This window comes from Macrotis lagotis, chromosome 5 (assembly GCF_037893015.1).
Source record: "Macrotis lagotis isolate mMagLag1 chromosome 5, bilby.v1.9.chrom.fasta, whole genome shotgun sequence".
Classification (NCBI taxonomy): domain Eukaryota; kingdom Metazoa; phylum Chordata; class Mammalia; order Peramelemorphia; family Peramelidae; genus Macrotis; species Macrotis lagotis.
In genome coordinates, this window is record NC_133662.1 from 262,627,459 (window position 1) to 262,646,017 (window position 18,559).

General features: G+C 50.4%; 1 protein-coding gene across 4 annotated transcripts in view; it reads left to right on the forward strand.

Moving 5' to 3' along the window:
• Positions 1–18,335, forward strand: part of PER2 (period circadian regulator 2) — a 50,501-nt gene extending 32,166 nt beyond the window's left edge. For 2 of the 4 annotated variants that reach the window (XM_074189677.1, XM_074189675.1), the window contains 12 exons: positions 376–484; positions 3,805–3,936; positions 4,693–4,789; positions 5,622–5,787; positions 5,887–6,002; positions 6,909–7,115; positions 7,674–7,928; positions 8,635–9,500; positions 10,289–10,475; positions 11,482–11,674; positions 12,603–12,753; positions 14,130–18,333. In XM_074189677.1, the coding sequence (XP_074045778.1) occupies positions 376–484; positions 3,805–3,936; positions 4,693–4,789; positions 5,622–5,787; positions 5,887–6,002; positions 6,909–7,115; positions 7,674–7,928; positions 8,635–9,500; positions 10,289–10,475; positions 11,482–11,674; positions 12,603–12,753; positions 14,130–14,279 (2,629 nt within the window). In that variant the 3' untranslated portion in view covers positions 14,280–18,333. Of the gene's footprint in view, positions 1–375; positions 485–3,804; positions 3,937–4,692; positions 4,790–5,621; positions 5,788–5,886; positions 6,003–6,908; positions 7,116–7,673; positions 7,929–8,634; positions 9,501–10,288; positions 10,476–11,481; positions 11,675–12,602; positions 12,754–14,129 lie in introns of all 4 variants that reach the window. The other 2 variants (XM_074189676.1, XM_074189678.1) reach the window with 2 other exon arrangements.
• The last annotated feature ends 224 nt before the right edge of the window (positions 18,336–18,559 follow it).

An 18,559-nucleotide genomic window follows, 5' to 3' on the forward strand; every position in this document is an offset into this window, starting at 1 on the left:
TGGGATTTGCAAGAGTTGTGGCTAGGCCTCTGAAGTGGCTCACAAATATTTTTCAGTAATGATGTTGCTAAAATATCAAGTAACTCCTCTGCTGGTACACAGTAGACACCTACTTATTGCTTTTTGCATTGAAAACCCTCTTCCGGGCAACCTTGACCCACCGGGTCCGAGTCAGAGAGAGCTCCCCTTTGGCTGGGAGGGGAGTTGTTGAATGGGGGGAAGCTCCTGCACTGACCAGCAGGCCAGACCTTCCAGGAGTGAACCTGGGGCAACCTCAGCCACCCACTCCTTTTCTCAGACCATTTGGGGGGGGCAGTCTTTATGAACCAAGGGAAGGTTGGTCATCTCATGGTTGATCTCAATGAATTTGTTCAGGGGACCATTAAATGAAGATGTCTTTGCTGCTCATTCCTGCACAGAAGAGAAAACCCCTCACCCCAACATTCAGGAGATCACAGAGCAGATCTACAGGCTACTCCTGCAGGTAGGATTCTTTGTGCTTAGTCTGATGGACAGTGAGGTCACAAAAATAGAGTGTCCTGTTATTACAAATGACAAATGGTTTAAGGACACATTCAAGAAGATGTCCTTCTAGTAAATTCAGTTTTATCAGATGACTGCAGCCCACAGGTTTGGGCCAGGCAGCCCTAGTCCCTGGGACTCTAAAGGACACCCCAAAGATCCTTCCCAAAGTCTTGCTCTGGCCACTGTACCACTTGCAAACAGGCAGTCCTGCCAGTTCTGCCCTTCTTTCAGTCTATCAAGAAGTCTTGCTAAGAGCTTACCTTTTTATCCCTTCCTAATAGAGTAAGTTTGTATCATGACCTGAGTGTTTTAAGTAAACTTTCTGTCTATAAAGAATAGACACTGGTTGATGTCCTAAGCATCAAGTATCCTTAGCAAAATGACTTATCAAAATTGAATTTTATTTATTAAGAAAAATCGATTCTATTTTCCTTCCCCTTCCATCCATCAAAAAAAGAAAAGCTGCATAACAAATGTATATAATTAAGCAAAGCAAGTTTACATGGTGACTGTGTACACAAGATATATGCAATAATTTTTATTCTAATAACATCTTCTTTAGCTTACTCGTCTCTCTAACTTTGCTTCCTTTTTTCATTATCTGCATAGATCTTTTAAAAAACTTTTAAAATTAAATTAGATGTTTTCAGTCTACAAAAATCTTTCTGTCACCCTCCTCCCACCTCTCTTCATCCTCAATTGAAAAGGAAAGAAACGCCAACCCTGAAGTCAGAGGAGCCAGGTTCAAATGCAGCCTCAGATACTTGACACTTACTTTGTGACCTTGGGCAAGCCATTTAACCCTAATTGCCAGAAAAAAAGACCAACCTATTACAAACCTCTACACTCAGGCAAAACAAACTCCCACATTGGCCAAATCCAAAAGAAATGTCTCAGTCTCCACCAGCCCTCACCTGGTTGACAGGAAGTGGGCACTATATGTGGTCAGGGTTCCTATGGAAATGTGGTTTGCCATTGAGATACTGAGAGTTGAGAAACTTTTCCAGGTTGTTTGTCTTTACTGTTTCATTGCTGTATGAATTGTCTTCCTGGTTCTGCTTACTTCAGTCCCTTCACTTTGTACAAGTCTTCCCATGTTTCTCTCACATTGCCCATTTCTTGGTAATAATTCATTACATTGATAGAGAAGGGTTGGTTCAGCCTTTCCCCAATCCCTAAGCATCTCCAAAAAACACAGCTACTCTGAATAGTTTTGGGTTCTTCTCATTCTTTTAACTGTGGGATATAGGCCTAGTGATGTGGTCACTGGACTTAAAGGTTTTGCCTGGAGGGGCATAGTTGTTTCACAATGCCTCCTCACAATGGTGGGGCTGATGCCAAGCTCAACCCACCATGCATGAGTATGGCCCTGTCCAGCCCTCCAACATTCCCATCATCTTTTTTTGTCAGCTCTGCCCATCTGAGGCTGTAAACTGGGCACTTTGAGTCGTTTTTCATTACTAGTGACTCAGATCATTTCTTTTTTTCTGTTGATAACTTGTATTCCTCCCTTAGAAAACTTCCTTTTCTACCACTGGAAAACAAAATATTTATATTTTTTTAAAAAAAGAAAACTGTCTTTTCACATTTTTGGACCATCATCAATTAGGGAATGACTCTTAGAAATTTAAGTCATTTCCTAATGTATCTCTTGAAAATGAAACCCTTATCAGAGAAACTGACTGCAAAGCTTTTCCCCCAGTTAGCATCTTCTCTTCTAACCATAATGGATTTGTTTATAGAAAACCTTTTTAATTTTGTGTAATCAAAATTCTGTTTCATCTTAAATGTTATTCTCTATCCCTGGGTTAGTTATGAACTCTTTCTGGGCCAAAGATCACAGAGGAAATTTTTTCCTTGTTCTCTCTCATTTGTTCATGATGTTGTCCTTTTTATCTAGGTTGTATGTCCATTGGAGGGTTTTGGGGAATAGGTTGTGATATGCAAAAAGACCGACTTTCCACTGTTCATACTCAATTGAGAGACTCTTTTGATGACTTGGCAGCTTTTTTTTACCTTGTCACTTCTCCTTTATCCAACTTGTTAAACAATTAATCTTGAACTGATCCATTTTGTTGTTTCTAAAACCAAGACTCTGGTCTCACTTTACAAGTATGTAACTGACTGTTCTTTGACCAGTGTATTTCCACTTGTCTTGGGTCCCCTTTTTTGGCTAAAACTGATACAACTGTTCTAGAAAACAGTCTGTAATCAGGCCCAAGAGTTCCCAAGTTATTCATGCCCTTAGACTCGGGGGCTTGGCCACAGTGCCCAGGAGGCTCTTGACAGACAGAGACAAAATGATCCCAGCAGTAAGAGCCTAGCACATCCCTGGGGATAGGGAATGGCTTGGGATGCTGTGTTCTGTTAAATGGGATAGACCAGTCTTGTGTCCCAAGTCATGGCTGATGGGAAGGTTTGATAGGAAATGGGGCTGAGTGAAGAAAGCAGAGCAGTAAGGTAAAGAAAGTCAACCTAGAGAGATGGCCCACGATGAAGATGCTCCACAGTTCCCAAGAGTCTCTAGAGACAGGAACTAGAGGGCACCTCAAGGAAATGAATTCCAAAATGGTAGAAGAGTTAATGGGTCTGCATCACCTTGATGTAACATCAAGGACACTGAATTTGGAGTCAGAAGACCTGGTTTTAATCTTCCCTCTGTCCCCCCTTCAATTCTCTGGGCTGAGCTCAGTTCCTCACCTGTAAAATCAGGGAACTAAACTGTGAGCTCTGAGGTCCTTTTTGTCTCAAGTTGATGGTCCTGTGATCCCCCAGTTGTGGGCTCAGTTCCCAGCAGTGCACTTTAGGAGGGACTTTGATTGGCCAGATGGACCCTAGGGAGGATGGCCAAAGTGGGGAGGGTCTGAAGCCCATGTCTTGAGGATCATGTGAGAGAAATGGGGAAAAGACTTAGCAAGGGACATGAGAGTGTTCTTCAACTATTGGAAGGGCTGTCAACGTTCTGTTTGGCCCTAGAGAGCAGAGCAAGGAGCAACTGGTGAAGTGGGAGAGAGGGAAGTGTCGATGTGATGGTATGAAAAGGGGGCTGCAGAGAAGAGGTGGAGAGCTCCTCATCTTGGGGCAATCCCTGCAATCCAGAGGAAATGCCTTCTTTTCAGTTGTTCTTCCTGAGGTTCTGAGGTTCTAGCTCAAATTCAAATTCTGTTTCCAAAAGATAATGGATTTGAGCTCGAAGACCCCTTTTAGCAGGGACTGTGATGCCCAGAGAGGCTTTGTGAACTCTGAATGTGGCTATTCCAACAAAGCTTTTCTCCTCAGCCCGTCCACAACAGTGGCTCTAGCGGCTACGGCAGCCTGGGCAGCAACGGCTCCCATGAGCATTTAATGAGTCAGACGTCTTCCAGCGACAGCAACGGCCACCACCATGAAGACTTGCGCAAGCGGAGGCCTGTAAGTGGAAAGCAGGTGTGGCCAAGGGTGTTCCTGCACCTTGGCCAAACTGCTATAATTCCAACTCTTTGGGGCTACTCTCTAAATTCTACATTTGAAACTTCTTTAAAACTGAGTCAGAGTTAAAGCAATGAAAACCTAATATTGTAAAGAGATTGATGAAAGTTCTTTAAAAATGGGCAAATCTAAAGATAGCTAGGTGACACAATGAATAGGACGATGACCCTGGAGTCAGGAGGACTTGAGTTCAAATCCAGCCTCAGACACTTAGTAATTACCTTGAGCAAGTCACTTAACCCCATTGCCTTGCAAAAACAAAAACAAAAACAAAAAAAACAAAAACGGGCAAATCCAGTCCAAGGCAGGGACTTAACCACATAACTTAAGAGAAAAAAGCTGCATAGGTGGGGCCAGCATGCCACCAGCATCAGGTAGCCACCTTTTCACACTGACTTCACCCATAACCCCTTGCTAGAGGACTTCAAGCCAATCCCCTAGCTTTTCTCATCTGCAGAATGAGTGGAGTTGGGGGCCCTAGTGACCCTGTCCAAGGTCCCCTCAATCACAACATTTCAAAAAGGCGGGAGGTCACCCAAAGGGTCCCTTGAAGCAGGAGCCTTTAGGGCACCAGGTCCAGCTTCATGCTATGGAGGTGATTTTACAAAATGTTTTTCTACCTTTTTGATAGGATACCATTTAGTTTAGGTGGCACAGATGGGGCAGCGTCTAATGAATGCTACTTTTGTTTTCTTCCAGAGTATCCGGAAAGGGATTTGTAAAGATGCCCAGAAGGTCTCAGGCAAAAGCACTATTCTGTGGGAGAGTGGAGAAGAAGTGAAGAAGCCAGCTCCAGGTAAAGAGCTTCCCTCATGGCAAGGGGCTGGTTGGTCTGTTGGTCTGAGACAGTCCCATATTGTAGATGGAGTCCTTGCTTTTGTACCTTCTTTAGGGAGGGGGTGGGAAGAGGGATTCTCACCCCCATTTAACTCTTCCTTGATGGTTGTTGGTTAAACTAATGGTCCCAAACATCAGTGCTTTGTTACCACCCCTACTCTAAGGGCCAAGATGCTTCTGCTTATTGAGGTTGCCAAATTTAAGGGGTTTCCTGTGCCTAGTCTATCATCTGGCTCTCATGTCTGACTTGGTTGCTGTCAGTGGCTTCATAAAGCTGGCGCCCCACTTTTTATCCCAGTGTCTGGGGGTTCCAGGCTTTGGAGCACTGTATTTGAAATGGAGGGGGGGTGTAGAGAAAAAACCTTGTGAGAGTCAGAAGCTCCACCACTGTGGGGTGTACAATGGAGAGCTCAGAGAGGTAACTGGAGATGTAATCCGGAACTCCCAAGCTCAGAAGAAAAATTAGCTGTCAGAGATTCTGGAAACTTTGCATGAAGCCGACCCTGAATGACATGGCAGGAGGGAATGAGCTTTCCAGGGATGGGGAAGGCCAGAGTTTGTGGAGCACCGGGGAAGGTGGAGGGGTCAGGAGGAGGAGAGTTGGGGTGGGCTGATGCCACAGCCTGCAAAAGGCACAACAGAATATGACTTTGGACACCCTGAAGGAGGTGGGGGAAAGGCTCCTGCCCATCATCATTAGACAGAAAGTGCTGGCATCATATTCACTTGGCAGAGTGTTATTCTTTTGGGAGGAAGATGACAAATGACAAACATTTTTGTTATTTTTACAGAAAGCCAAAATAATTCGAACACTCAAACAAAAGATATCTTGGCTACTCCTGAAAAGGACAATTTAGGCCCTGGCTTGCCAAAGAATGCAATTACAGAGGAACTGGCCTGTAGGAACCAATCTGTGTATTCCTATCAGCAGATAAGCTGCTTAGATAGTGTCATCAGGTATGCAACTGCTTTAGGGTCCTTTCTCATCAGCTCTTCCATGACCATGCCAACCTTGCCTTCATTGAAGACTCATTTAACCTTCCCCCCCCTCCACAGGTACCTGGAGAGCTGCAGTGTGACTGGGTCCCTGAAGAGGAAGTGTGAGCCGCCCCCCAGGCCCTTGGAGGAGCCACTGAAGCCCCCAGTGGAGCCAGGACAGTCCCCCTTGGAAGGTGAGCCTGACTTGGGTTCCTCATTGGATAGGACCCCTGAGACCTTCTCATCCAGGCCCCTCATTTTTGAGACCTCCAGAGTGGGAAGAGAGTTGGGGCTTTGAACACAGGGACACAAGGCCCCTAACCTGTTTGGGGAGCTTCCAGAAGCACGGCCAACAGCCAGCTTGTGCCATCTTGTGCCCCAGCCCCCCCACTTCACATCCCTGGTTTTCTTTAACATCCCATTCAAACACCACTTTCCAAGACCAATAACTACCACCAATAGCTAGCACCCCTGCCCACCTTGCCCCCACACCCCTCACCTTGCTTCGATTGCTACATATTTATCTAGGAACCTGCTTTATCCCTTGGAGGGCAGAAACTCCTAGCCTTGGTGCCTGGCCCATAAGATGTAGCTGTCCCATAAAAGCTATTTGTCGATAGATTTGGAGTCTTCCAGATCTACCACTTCCATGGCATTGGAGGACATGTGTATGATTATTCAGACTTAGTATAAATCAGATTAAAGGGGTTGCAGCATGCTTGGTGGCCGCTTTATTGCCAGAATTAGGACAGCACATCCTGGAAAGCAGGAAAAAACCCTTGGGACAACATCATCTCCAAGGGGTCTTTTGCTTATGGCTCCTTCTCAAGCCCGAACTCTTCCAGCCCAGAGGAGTGAATTAGGAGTTAGGCCCTTGGAGGCCTCCGTGCTGTGTGGGAAGGCGACCAGTTTAGGACACCAAGCTCTTCCTTTCCTCTTCCCTCGCTGGCAGGGTCTCTAGGCAGCCCCGTGTGGAGAGAGAAGTGGGGCCCACTCTGTTGGCTGGGTTGGCCATTTGGGATCCCGAGGCCCCAGGCTACTTTTGCATTTCCCCTTCACCCACTTTCTGTTCTTGTCCCTTTTCCTTGTCTCTTCTAAAGAGGAAACATCAGCAGCAAAAGTGGCCTTGAATCCTGCTGTCACCGTCCTGAGGGCATCCAAGTCCAGCCGCCGCCCGGTTGTGGGCACTCACCTGACCTCCCTGACCCTCCCTGGCAAAGCTGAGAGCGTGGTGTCCTTCACCAGCCAGTGCAGCTACAGCAGCACCCTGGTCCATGTCGGGGACAAGAAGCTCCAGCCTGAATCAGGTGGGTTTGCCTCTGCCATGGCCCTCATTCTCACTTTTTCTCCAGGCCAGGAGGGATGGCCATTGAGCAGTGCCCTCAGCTAGCTGAATGGCCACCACAGCTGCAGTTACCACCAGTGGCCTTTTTATTCCATTTAACAACAAATTATATGAAAACAGGCCAAGGCAAGGGCTTAGGTTTCCTCAGAAGGGTCCCCAGGACAAGTCCACTGACCAACCATGGTGGCGATTCTGTTGTGTGGTAGACTCATCTCTGATCCCCAACCAAAGACTAACTGGTGCTCCATGTACTAGATTTAATGAGGGAAATATGTTTGAAGGGTTTTCTTCTACAAAGTTTAAAATAGACCAAAGTCTTCCAGCTAATCAAGGTTTTCCTCTGATTTCAGCACTTACTATCTTCTAAAACCTAGAGATGAGAGCATTGGTGTCCTTACCTGCCATTGGCCTAGGAGCCAGGGCCACAGGGAAGAGTGGCTGATGACTTAGCTCTAGTGGTGCCAGGTCAGAGTCAGACCGTGAGCATCTGAGACCTGTGCTTCTCTCTCTCTTCTCCCAGAGATGATAGAAGACCCTGTGAGTGGAATGGAGTCCCTGGACAGTTCAGCTGCCGCGTCCTCTCACTGTGACTCTAGCCCAGAGAAGGGGCCCCCCAAGAAGGTGGGTCTGACCAAAGAGGTGCTCGCGGTCCACACACAGAAAGAAGAGCAGAGCTTCTTGCACAAATTTAAGGAAACAAGAAGACTCAGCGCCTTTCAGTCTCGCTGCCATTATTATCTACAGGAGAGATCGAAGGGGCGTCCCGGGGAACGAGGTGAGTGACTGACCTCCAGGGACATTGACGCAACTGGGGTAACTTGGTTTTTGTTTCATCTACCTTTGCCACTGTTGGCCTCCCTTCACCTCTGCCAGAGATGGATGCCCTATAAAGTCAGGGGACCTCCAAGGGGCCAGCCCTGTCTGGGCCTCCAGCCCCTGGGGTCCTTCTCCTCAGGAAAGACCCAAGGGAAGGACTTGTGGGTTAAAATTCCACAGCCTTCACTGGTGTTTCTGTTTACACTGTGATGGGTGTGTGTGTGTGTGTGTGTGTGTGTGTGTGTCTGTGTGTGTCTGTGTGTGTCTGTGTGTCTGTGTGTCTGTATGTCTCTGTGTGTGTGGACATTCCCATGTCTGATGTTGGGCCTCTGACTACTCTTTCTGGGTATATCCAGTCCTACTGATTTTCCAGGCAGCTTGTATGGTGTCCTGGGAAGCTACACTTTGTCTCTCTGCTGGTCAGAGAATGAAGGGCCCCCTGGGCCCCCCATCCTCTTCCTCCCTCAAATCTTCAGCCCCTTATCTAGGTTAAGAGCTGTTGACGAAACCCTGCCAGCTCCAGCTACTCTTGCAGCCTCAGTCAGGGTGCCTCCTGCTCCTCCCAAGAGGCTGCTTCAGGCCTCCAGCAGGGATGGGGGGGGAGGCACTTGCTATGCAAACGTACTTAAAAATATCTCAGTTGGGTTATTTTCGCATTATTTTAGTTGTTCGAGGTTTAAGAAATAGTTTTTCTGGAATGGATCCATCTTGGAAAAAAAATGGAAAGAACCGAAAGCCGAAGTCCAAGCGCCTCAAGCCCCAGGCATCTTCGGGCAGCACAACATCGGGGACAAACGTCCCTCCTCGGTCACCACTGGTTGGTCTGAACTCCACGGCCTGGTCACCCTCGGACACCTCCCAGACCAGCTGTCCTCCAGCCTCCTTTCCAGCTGTAGTACCTGCATACCCTCTGCCTGTTTTTCCATCGCCAGGAGTTGTGCCCACCTCGGGGCCTGGAACGGCTGCTCCTCAGGCTGCCCAGGCTCAGCTGAATGACTCAGGGAACTCCCATCATTACATTTCCCTGCAGCCACCAGCCTTCCCCAGCCCCCTGACTCCAGTCATGGCTGTGGTGTTACCCAACTACACCTTTCCTCCAGTGAACCCCAGTGCACCCCCAGCCTTCTACCCTGGCCACAGTAATTGCCCCCAGCATCCCGCCTGCCCTTCCCAAGTGGTGTTTGCGGCCCAGCCTGCCACTCTTTCTTCACAGACATATCCGACACAGTCTTTTAGTTACCAGCCGGGGGAAAGGGAAAGGCCTCCTGCCCCGGGAGGCCCCGAGGGGCCCTCAAGATCCACAACACCCCAGTCTGCTGGAAGGCAAGAGCAGGCGTCACCCCCATTGTTCCAGTCACGGTGTAGCTCCCCCTTACAGCTCAATCTGCTCCAATTAGAAGAGGCGCCCAAAGCTGCAGAAAGTGCAGGGCCAGCTGGGTCTGGCTCCTTGGGAGGACTTGGCCTGTTGAGTGAGAGCTCGAATAATCAAGCAGTCGACTTTGAGGATGGCAAAAGGGCAGCCCCTTGCAGAGTAAGTCGGGGGGCCGGGAGCAGAGGGCACCTCTCCAGGAGACTCTCTGCCAGACCCCCTAAGCTCCCCGGAGTGCTCTGAAGCAGAGCCTTGCCACCTGCGTGGCAGCATTCTTTCCCAACCCTCCTTGGATGCAAGGGGAAGACTGGCAGAAGCTGGCCAGCCAGGACCTGCTCAGCATTTCAGTTTGGGTTTGCTCAATTGTTCACAAAGAACCAAGAATTCAGGGACTCCCAGGGAGGAGAAGCTTCCACTTGGGAGTAGCTACTGTTTCCCTTGTTCATTTGAAAGATGACCCTTCACACCCAGGGGGATGCTGGTGGTCATCTGGGAGCTTAGTATGGAGGAGGGTTGGGAGAGGTGGTGAGGCCAGGTGGGAGGCTGCTGCAGGGAGCCAGGGAAGAGAAAGGCTAAGATCAATTACCCAGAGAGTCTCTCAAGGGTTTTGGCCCCATCCCTTGGGTAGCGACCCATTAAAATCTGCTCTGCCAAGAAGTCTCCTGGAGTTGCGTCTCCCTTAGGCTTCAAAAACAAGGTGGCATGCCTCAGTCAATCGACTGACCTATGAGCCAGGGCTGTGCTAGCCCCCAGGGACCCCCCCCCCACCAACGGAATGGACTCTTCCCTCGAGGAGTCTCCACTCCACGGGGAAAAGTATGTGGAACAGACCCGGAGGAGTAAAGGCAGAATTGGTCAACTGGGTCCCTGGTGCCAGCTCAGGCCCTTTGCCCTTTCTGAGGAGGGAGGGGCCTGAAGCCTCCAAGTAACAGTCTTCTTTGTGTCTCAAGGTTGACTCGCCCATGGAGCCCCACAACAGTGACGCCCTTTCCATGTCCAGTGATCTGCTTGAGATTTTGCTGGCCGAAGACGGCTGCTCGGCCACGGGGTCGGCCTCCTCTGGGAGCGGTGTATCAGCCGCCTCTGAGTCTTTGGGGTCCGGCTCTCTTGGCTGTGGCACATCCAGAACTGGAACGGGTGAGTCATTGGCGACACTCTCATGCCTCTTCCCGCCAGCTACTTCACCTTCTGCTGGTTGGCTCCAGTGTGGAATCTGAGGACTTGGCCAAATGACCCTGTCCCACCAAAAGAATGGCAGCAGAGCCGGGCCTCCTAGTGGTCAAGCTGGGCACCAACTGGGCTTCCTTTCCTTGTGGTTTTCCTTTTCTTGATGGAAAGGTGAAAAGTGTGGTTTTTATATCAGATTGGATCATTGGCTCCTCGGGAACTCCCAAGATATAGGTGGCCCTTCCCCTGCCTCTCCAGGTCATTCTGCCCACCTGGTCTCTGCACTGCTCCCCCCTTTACCTTTAAGTCATGGCTTAAGAAGAGCCTTCTGCCCCCACCCAGCCTCAGGTGCCTAGCCCAGGTTCCTGGGGGTAGGTGACCTGCAGGACCCAACTTCAGGGCTGAGCAGCCACAGATCAGACCTGTGAATGGCCACGGGGTGAGGTGAAAGGCCTGGATTTAAAAAAAGGAAGAGGAGAAGGAAGAGATGAGGGAAGAACAGGAGGAAGAGGAGCACCGCCTTGTGCCCCCAGCCTTCCCTGATCCCCTGCCTTCCCTGCCCCGGGCCACCCACCAACTGCTTTAGAAAGGACAGTTCCTGGAGGGCAGTCTGGTTCCCGATAAAGGCACCCCCCATCTTCCATACCCATATTATTACTGACTCCAGACTGTTCAGGGGAGGGGTGGGGGAGATGGGGGGGGGGGAGCTTATTCGTGGTGGCCATTTTGAGCTGATTTTGGAATCTTTAGAAATAGAAGCCAAATAAATGCAGGGGGTGGGGGGGAAAGGGGAAGGCCATCTGGTAGAAATCTTGCCTTTGGATTTTCTAGGTAATTTAAGAATTGTAAATAAATAAAAAGCTTCTCTCCTTAGCTCCACATCCCCCCAGTTAGCTGCCATTTCCCTTTCTAAGAGATGTGGAGCAGAGGAGGCCAATGCCAGGCATCGGTGACGCGGTTTTCTCTGGTTCTACAGGCAGCAGTGAGACCAGCCGTACCAGCAAATACTTCGGAAGCATCGACTCCTCGGAGAACAGTCATCGGACCAAACTGGACCCTGGCCTCCCGGATAGCGAGCACTTCCTCAAGTGTGTCCTCCAGGAGCCCATCTGGCTGCTGACTGCCAACACTGATGACGATGTCATGATGACCTATCAGCTGCCCTCCCGGTGAGCGTTGGACTGTTGATTCAGGGCTTCAGGGGGTGGGACAGTTTGGCGGCCAGAGAGCCCACCTCAGACCCGGCCTCTGATGCCCACTGGCTTGGCTAGATGACCTTCCCCAGTATGGGTCTGGCAGGTGCCAACCCAGGGCCGTGGTGGAAGCCTGGGGGGTTACAGCCATCCCTTCTTAGAAAGACTAAGAAGATTCTGTGCCTGATTTGGTCTCCACTCGACTGGCAGAGCCCAGTCACTCCTCCACTCAGTCACTCCTGGGATCATTTACAAATCCTGCTCCCCCCCAGCACCAGAGCCCTCCCCAGCCTGACTCCAGTCTCCCTTTGCATCTTCATTATCTCCCCTGCTCTTGTCGCTGCTCCTCCCAGAGGCTTCACACTTCCCACCTCCGTGCCACAGCCTTCTGGAGCCACCTCGGCTCTGCCTCATAAAATCCCTGAGTCCCTCAAAGTTCAACTCCAGACAGTCACAGCCTTCTGCGTCAGACCCTTCCTTCCTGTCCCCCCTCCCCACCTTCTCTTTGCTACATACTTGGGGTTCATCTCTACAAGGGATAGTGGCCGTGGTCCTGGGACAGCAAGGTGGCCCCAGGCCTGGCCAAGGTCTACTCCAGGCTGGGCTCCCTGAGAGCCCAAGGATCCTCCCAAGCAATAATGCCCAGGGGCGATGCTGAGTGACCAGTCTCACATCCGGTGTTCATCTTTGCATCTTTGCAAACCCTTTGTCCCCACCTGTTAGGTCCCGGGGAGATGTTGTGAGCAAGGCAGGAAATTGGCTCCTATGTTTGTATCATCTTTGTCCTTGTCCTAAAGTTAGGAGCTTCCTCTGGTTGTGAAGCTTGGGACCAAGCTACGGGAGGGGCAGTGTCCACCCCATTGGTCAGTCTGGTCATCCTGAAACATCTCAATCTTTTGTTAAGAAATCTAGAAACGGTTTTGAAGGAAGACCGAGAAAAGCTGAAGGGGATGCAGAAATTCCAGCCCAAGTTTGGGGAAGAGCAGAAGCGCGAGCTGCATGAAGTCCACCCGTGGATGTCCAGAGGGGGGGTGCCCAGAGCTCTGGACCTGGCGGTAAGTGGACCAGGCCCAAGCCCAGATCTAACCCCAGGTGTGGTCCGGCGGTTCTCATCTGTAAAACAGGGAAAAGGTGTGTGACTGTCCGGGGGGCTCAGTGACCCCCAAGGATGACCAGAGGGAGATCACATTGAGAGGTGCTTGCACAGTCACTGGAGGGGAAAGATGTGGGGCCTTGAATGCCAGACCAAGCCCAAGACAAGAGGAAGCCACTCCAGTTATTCCTAATTTCTATCCTCTTTATTTCTGGTCTGGCTCTATGGGGGGGAACTCCTCAGGCCGCTCCTCTGATGCTGGGGAGTGACTTCTCTGTAACTTGGAGTCTCAGAGAACTGCCTGGGTCTTCAGGGTTATACTGCCAGTGGTCAGAAGCCAGATTAGAACCCAGGTCTTCTGATCCCAGACCAGCTCTTTATCTACTGGGTGCATCCCCTGTGGATGGAACCCTGGTGTGCCAGGGCCTTCATCTCTAGAAGCCCCCGGTCTGGTGGGGACTGGGAGGGCTGAGGTTGCCATCCTTCCTCATTCCCCCAGGTGGGCCATGGCTGGAGGTTGAGGGTGGGCAGTGGCCGACACCCCATCCCTCCTCACATGGCCATTTCTCCCATTCAGTGCAGGGAGAATGAGGGGACTGAACTTCTCAGTCTAGAAAGACCCTTCGAGGGCATCCAGCCTCCCAGGACCTGAGCAGGAAGCCCCTCTGCCCTTCTCTGAGCAGGCATCCAACACCTCCAGAGATGGGGAACTCATCCTATGGGACAGCCCCTTCTTTGGGACAGCTCTAGCTGTAGGGATCCCCAGTGTCCTCTCTCCACCTTCCCTGTGGCCCTTGGCCTGAGGAGCCCCTCTTCCATGAAGATCCTTGGAGCCCATGTGTTCAATCTGACTTTGAGGACATGTACTCCAGGCCCTTTGGGAACCTGATCACCTTCTCAGGGTTTCTGTATCCTTCCCAAAGGGAGCCCTGAGATCAGGGCTTCCTGTAAGCTTGATCCCCCAGAGGTCAGTGAGACTGAGGCCCAGGCCTCCCTCAGGAAAGCCACCTAAGGTCCAGGGGAATTTTCTGTCCAGTGCCAGCCTTGGCTCCTGACATTGGACCCAGCCTGGCATCCAGGCATCTGGGGGTGTATGGGTGTGGCCGTGTAGGGGACAGGAGCTATGCCCAGCCTTGTGGAGAGGCACTTGTATCTATCTTATCTCCACTGCCCCAAAGCCTCCCCCGTGGGAGCACACACAGGCCAGGGTGCAAGGCCAGGATGAGTCGAGCTAGGGTTCAGGGCCAGAAAGAGTTGGGCCAGGGTTCAAGGCCAGGGTGGGCAGCAGCCCTCCCGTCAGTGGCTGTCCACTCACCTTCTTGTCACCTTCCATTTAAGGTGTGCCCGGATTGTGAGGAGAGCCAGAGAGACGGTGTGGAGGGGCCCTACGACGAGGATGTCCCAGCCATGGAGCTCAGTGAAATGATGGAAAGCCAGGGGGAGAGAAGTGTGTGTCCCACAGCCTGCGAGACCAAAGAGGAGACCTAGCCCCCTTCCCCTTCCCCGGTGCCTGTCGGCCAGGGGCCCACCGTCGCGGGGCCTTGAGAGAACCCAAAGATGGATTGAAATTTGGTTCTAGCCAAACAACTTCTCCCCTCAGCTCGCTTGTTTCCAAGACAAGGTCTGGTCTGAAGAATCTCCTGCTGTCTACAGATTAAGGGAAGGGGCTTCAGCTTGGTGGTCTTTGAATTCAGTCTGTGTCATACAGTAACTCTGCTGAGGGGCCAACACTGGTTTCCCGGTTGACTTTCACCAGTTGAACATGTTGCCCTGTGATCGGAGAGTGTCCAGGGACCCGCTCCTTCCCTATGTGTGATGGTGACCCTCGGGGGTCATTCCAAGCTGGCTGCAGAACACTTAAGTTCCAGAATGTTCCAGAAAATGGTTCGGGGCTGTCAAAATGTCCAGCCCCAGTTCTGTTGTCTTTATTTATTGAGCTTCTTTCTATTTAAATTATAATTTAGTCATAGTAAAAAAAATAATAAAAAATAAAGTTTTTTTTTTTAATGAAAGCCAGAGAGGGCAAATCGGGATTCTGCTCACCTTTCTGACAACTGCCCCAGCTTCATTGGCTTGGTGGAGGATGGGGGGCCAGTCAGGGCTGGGGCAGCAGCTCTGGGGTCACTCCTACCAGAGAAAGTATAACAACAAAATGAAGAGATCTGTGCTGAGCTGCTTGTCCCCGTGTCCACGCATCTATGTGATGAGAGAACGTCTCCACCATGCCCTGCCGCGGGCAGTGCCTGGAAGAGTTCTTGAGCCAGCTCTGGCCAGCCACAGTTAGGATGGGACAGAGGCGGCAGAAGAGCGGCCGCTGCTTGGCTCGCCCCATCCCGAGTCCCCAAGCTCAGTTGTTACTTTGCTTTGGGCGTACGACGGTCATCCTGGAGCCTCTCGTCCTCGCCGTCGGCCACTCTCCTCACCTAGCCTGCAGAACCCACTTCCCTTGAGATTTAATGCGGAACCAAAATTTTCCCAACCCTTTGTACAGTGACCCCTGGTGCCAGGACATCGTGGGCAAGGCTAGCCAGCCTTGTCAGGCCCCACCCTGGTTGCCAGACCCTAGAACAGGCCCACTCTGTGGCCTTCAGGAAGCCAGGGGAGACTCGGCTATTTGATTGGCACTCTGCAAAACTTGGGAAATACCTGGGAACAAAGATCATTTGGAAAACCAGTCCCATCCACTCGTGTTTGCTGGAGAACACTGGTAAGATGGTTCAGGAATAGATCAACATTGTAATGGACTCTGTGGACAAATAGATGCAAAAAGAGGTTGGGGGGGGTCCCTCCCTCCCCAGTGGTCTTTACTTAAAAAAAACAAACTTTCATGATTATAAAGACCATGAAATCTCATCTTGAAGGTTCTCTTTATAGTAAGTTCACTAGAGACTTAAAAAAAAATCCAACTGCCAGATCATGTGGAAAAATGCAGATTTAAATGAATCTCAGAAACATTTCCACTCTGATTTGTGTGGCTTTCCGTGGCTCCCTCTCAAGTTGGATGTTGGTTAGACAGCGCTCTTAAGACCACGCCACTCTCACACATACACACACACATATACACACACAAACACACACACACACACACACACACACACACATTCGCACATGCGCTTTCCCGAGGGTCTCCCCCACCTCCCTAGGAGGGGCTTCTTTCTCCTCCACCTCCTTGTCCCCTCATCCCAGGCAGCGAATGTTTCTGCTTGTCATCTTTAACTAAGTTCAGAGCGGAACTTTTCTGGGCCTTTGGTGACTGTCTTTACACAGTGTCAAAAATTCAGCCCGGCCTCTTTTCCTGTGAAGTGGACGGACGGACAGCCGGCTGACCGCAGGTACCCAGCTGTCAGAAAACGTCCACCGCCATTTGAAAGCTGAGCCTTTGTCCGAGGTTTCTAAAAGTGTGTGTCAGTCTTATTCCAACTCCATGTGATGCCTTGTATCAGAACCTCTGAGGAGGATTCTGAGTTCACTGTTTGTGGCTACTTTTTATGACTTTTTTGCCTTTTAGAAAAATTGGCTAAATAAAGTAAATCTATTTTTGTTTGTCTCATTTTCTTGGGTCTGTGGCTCCGTGTCTGCCATAAGCAACACAAAAAGGAACAAACCAAAGGGTGATGAGCCACATGGGGACTGGAACTGAGACTGCAAAAGCCATAACCAAAAAAAACCCTCTTCCCTTGTAGGTATGATTAAGAAAATTAAAGTTTTATTAGTTTTCGTTTTAAAATTTGTTTAAAAAACTATTGGCCTGGTTCCAGATCGGTAAGAAAGCTCAGGAAAACAGCATTTCAGAATTCTCTCATCTAGTAAGTTAGCCGGGCCTAACAAAGGGTCCTTCAGTGTCTCTCCTTAAGGAATTGTGCAGCAGTAGGTTTAGTTGGGCCCGTGGAACCAGTTTGCTGTCTGGACTCCAAGTACAAGCTTTGAGTTGTGGGTGGAGATGTGCATAGCCCAGACATCCTGTGCCCAGTGAACATTTCCCCAGTCATTTGGAGGACAGCAGAGCTAACAAGCTAGACGATAGCTGGGATTCCCAAAATGTTGTGATAATTCATGGTTTCAGGTACTCAACCTCACAAGGACAAGTCTGGGGAGTTGGGGCCACTTAACAGTTTTTTGAAAAAAGAACCTGGGGTCTAAGTAGCCTGCAAGCCAAGTGTAAGGTAACACAAGCTGCAACATGGAAGGCAAGATCATTTGGGGCTGCATTATTAAGAGGAGGCTGCATTGACTGCAGGGATAATGGCAGTCCTCAGGACACCGCATCCCTAGGGTATTACTGTCAAGCCATTCTAGAAAGGATGTTAACAGACTAAAGAGGAAGGGGATGAGGAAGGGCCTTGAGCCCAGGTCATAGGAGGATCAGCTGAAGCACCTGGGGATGCTTGGGCTCCAAGGAGAAGGTCCTCTACAAGGGAGAGTGTATTTTTGTATTGGGTCCCAGGGAGCCATGATGGGAAACTGCAGAGACCAAATTAAGTTGGATTTGGGGACTAACTTGCTAAGGAGGAGAGGCATCCCAAGTGCATGGGACCCCCACGAAGGGGGGGTGGGCAGACGTGAGCTATTTTTAACATAAAGACCATAGACTTTAAAAAAAATTAAGAACTACTTAAGTCTAATCAGCTTCTTTAATAATCCTCTATAATTGATGTTACGCATTTAAGGGTGTGATTCTGAGAAGGAATTGTGGGCCCCATGGGCGTCTGCCTCAAGGAGGTCACGATGCTCAGCCTAAATATTTGGTGGGTGTCCCTGTGCAGGGATGATTTGGGCTGGATGGTCATGGGGGAGATTCGCTGATTCTGTGAATGGGATTGGCAGGAGAGGCCTCTCCAAGACTCTGAGGGAATCCTGCCGTCTTAGAATAAAGCACCGCGGTTTGGGGGGAACTTCACAGTTGACAATAGTTTATATCCTATTCACCCTCCATTGAGATTGCCTCCAGTGCCTCCTCTTGTCATGGCGGGGACCCCAGGAACTCACAGGCTCATCCCCAGGCCAGAAGCTGGGAAGCTTCCAGGATAGACCGGGTGATGGATGGGGTGTCCTTGTCCAAGGGCCAGTCCAATGTGACTCAAGGAGACCCATCGCTGGGGAAGGGGGTTGGAGAGATGAATGGGGTCCGATATTTTGGACAAAGGCTTAGAGAGGTGGTGGGAGAAGCAGGACCCAAGACCTGAATCAAGCCTCTAATTTGATCAAAGAGACCCAGGAGATCATAGGATCATAGACCTAAGCCAGAAGGGGCCCAAGGTCCCTTTCCCCAGATCCCTCAGGTGTGATGTATAGATCCAAGTCTGGCCCCTCGTCCAAATCCAGCCCTTTTCCAACCATACCCCTCTCCTCTCCTTGAAGTCTTGATAAAATGTTGGTGCCTAGGTCCAAAAGGCACAGGTTTTGCCTCTTAAAACAAACATCTTCCCAGGGGGCCGGCCCAGGGTGTCTCCACTAATAGATGACCAGACAGGCTCTGTCACCTCCTCTGGACAGATGGAGGGGCTGCCTGGTTTATGGTGTTTCCACATCCCCATTAGGTCTGAGAGCTGTGGGTCTCCAGGGAGAGGCCCCTCGGAAGAGTCCCTGGCAAGATCAAAGCTCAGGAGGCTGCAGGACAAGCCTTCAGCCTGGGCCCTTTGAAGAGGCCTATTGGACCTCGGGGACAAATGGCTGAAAGCCCTCAAGGCTGAGGCTAGGGGAGGGGAAGGCCGGCCCCAGGGAAGCCGTCTGTGGCAACAGAGACCGTTTGGATCCGACCCTAGAATGTT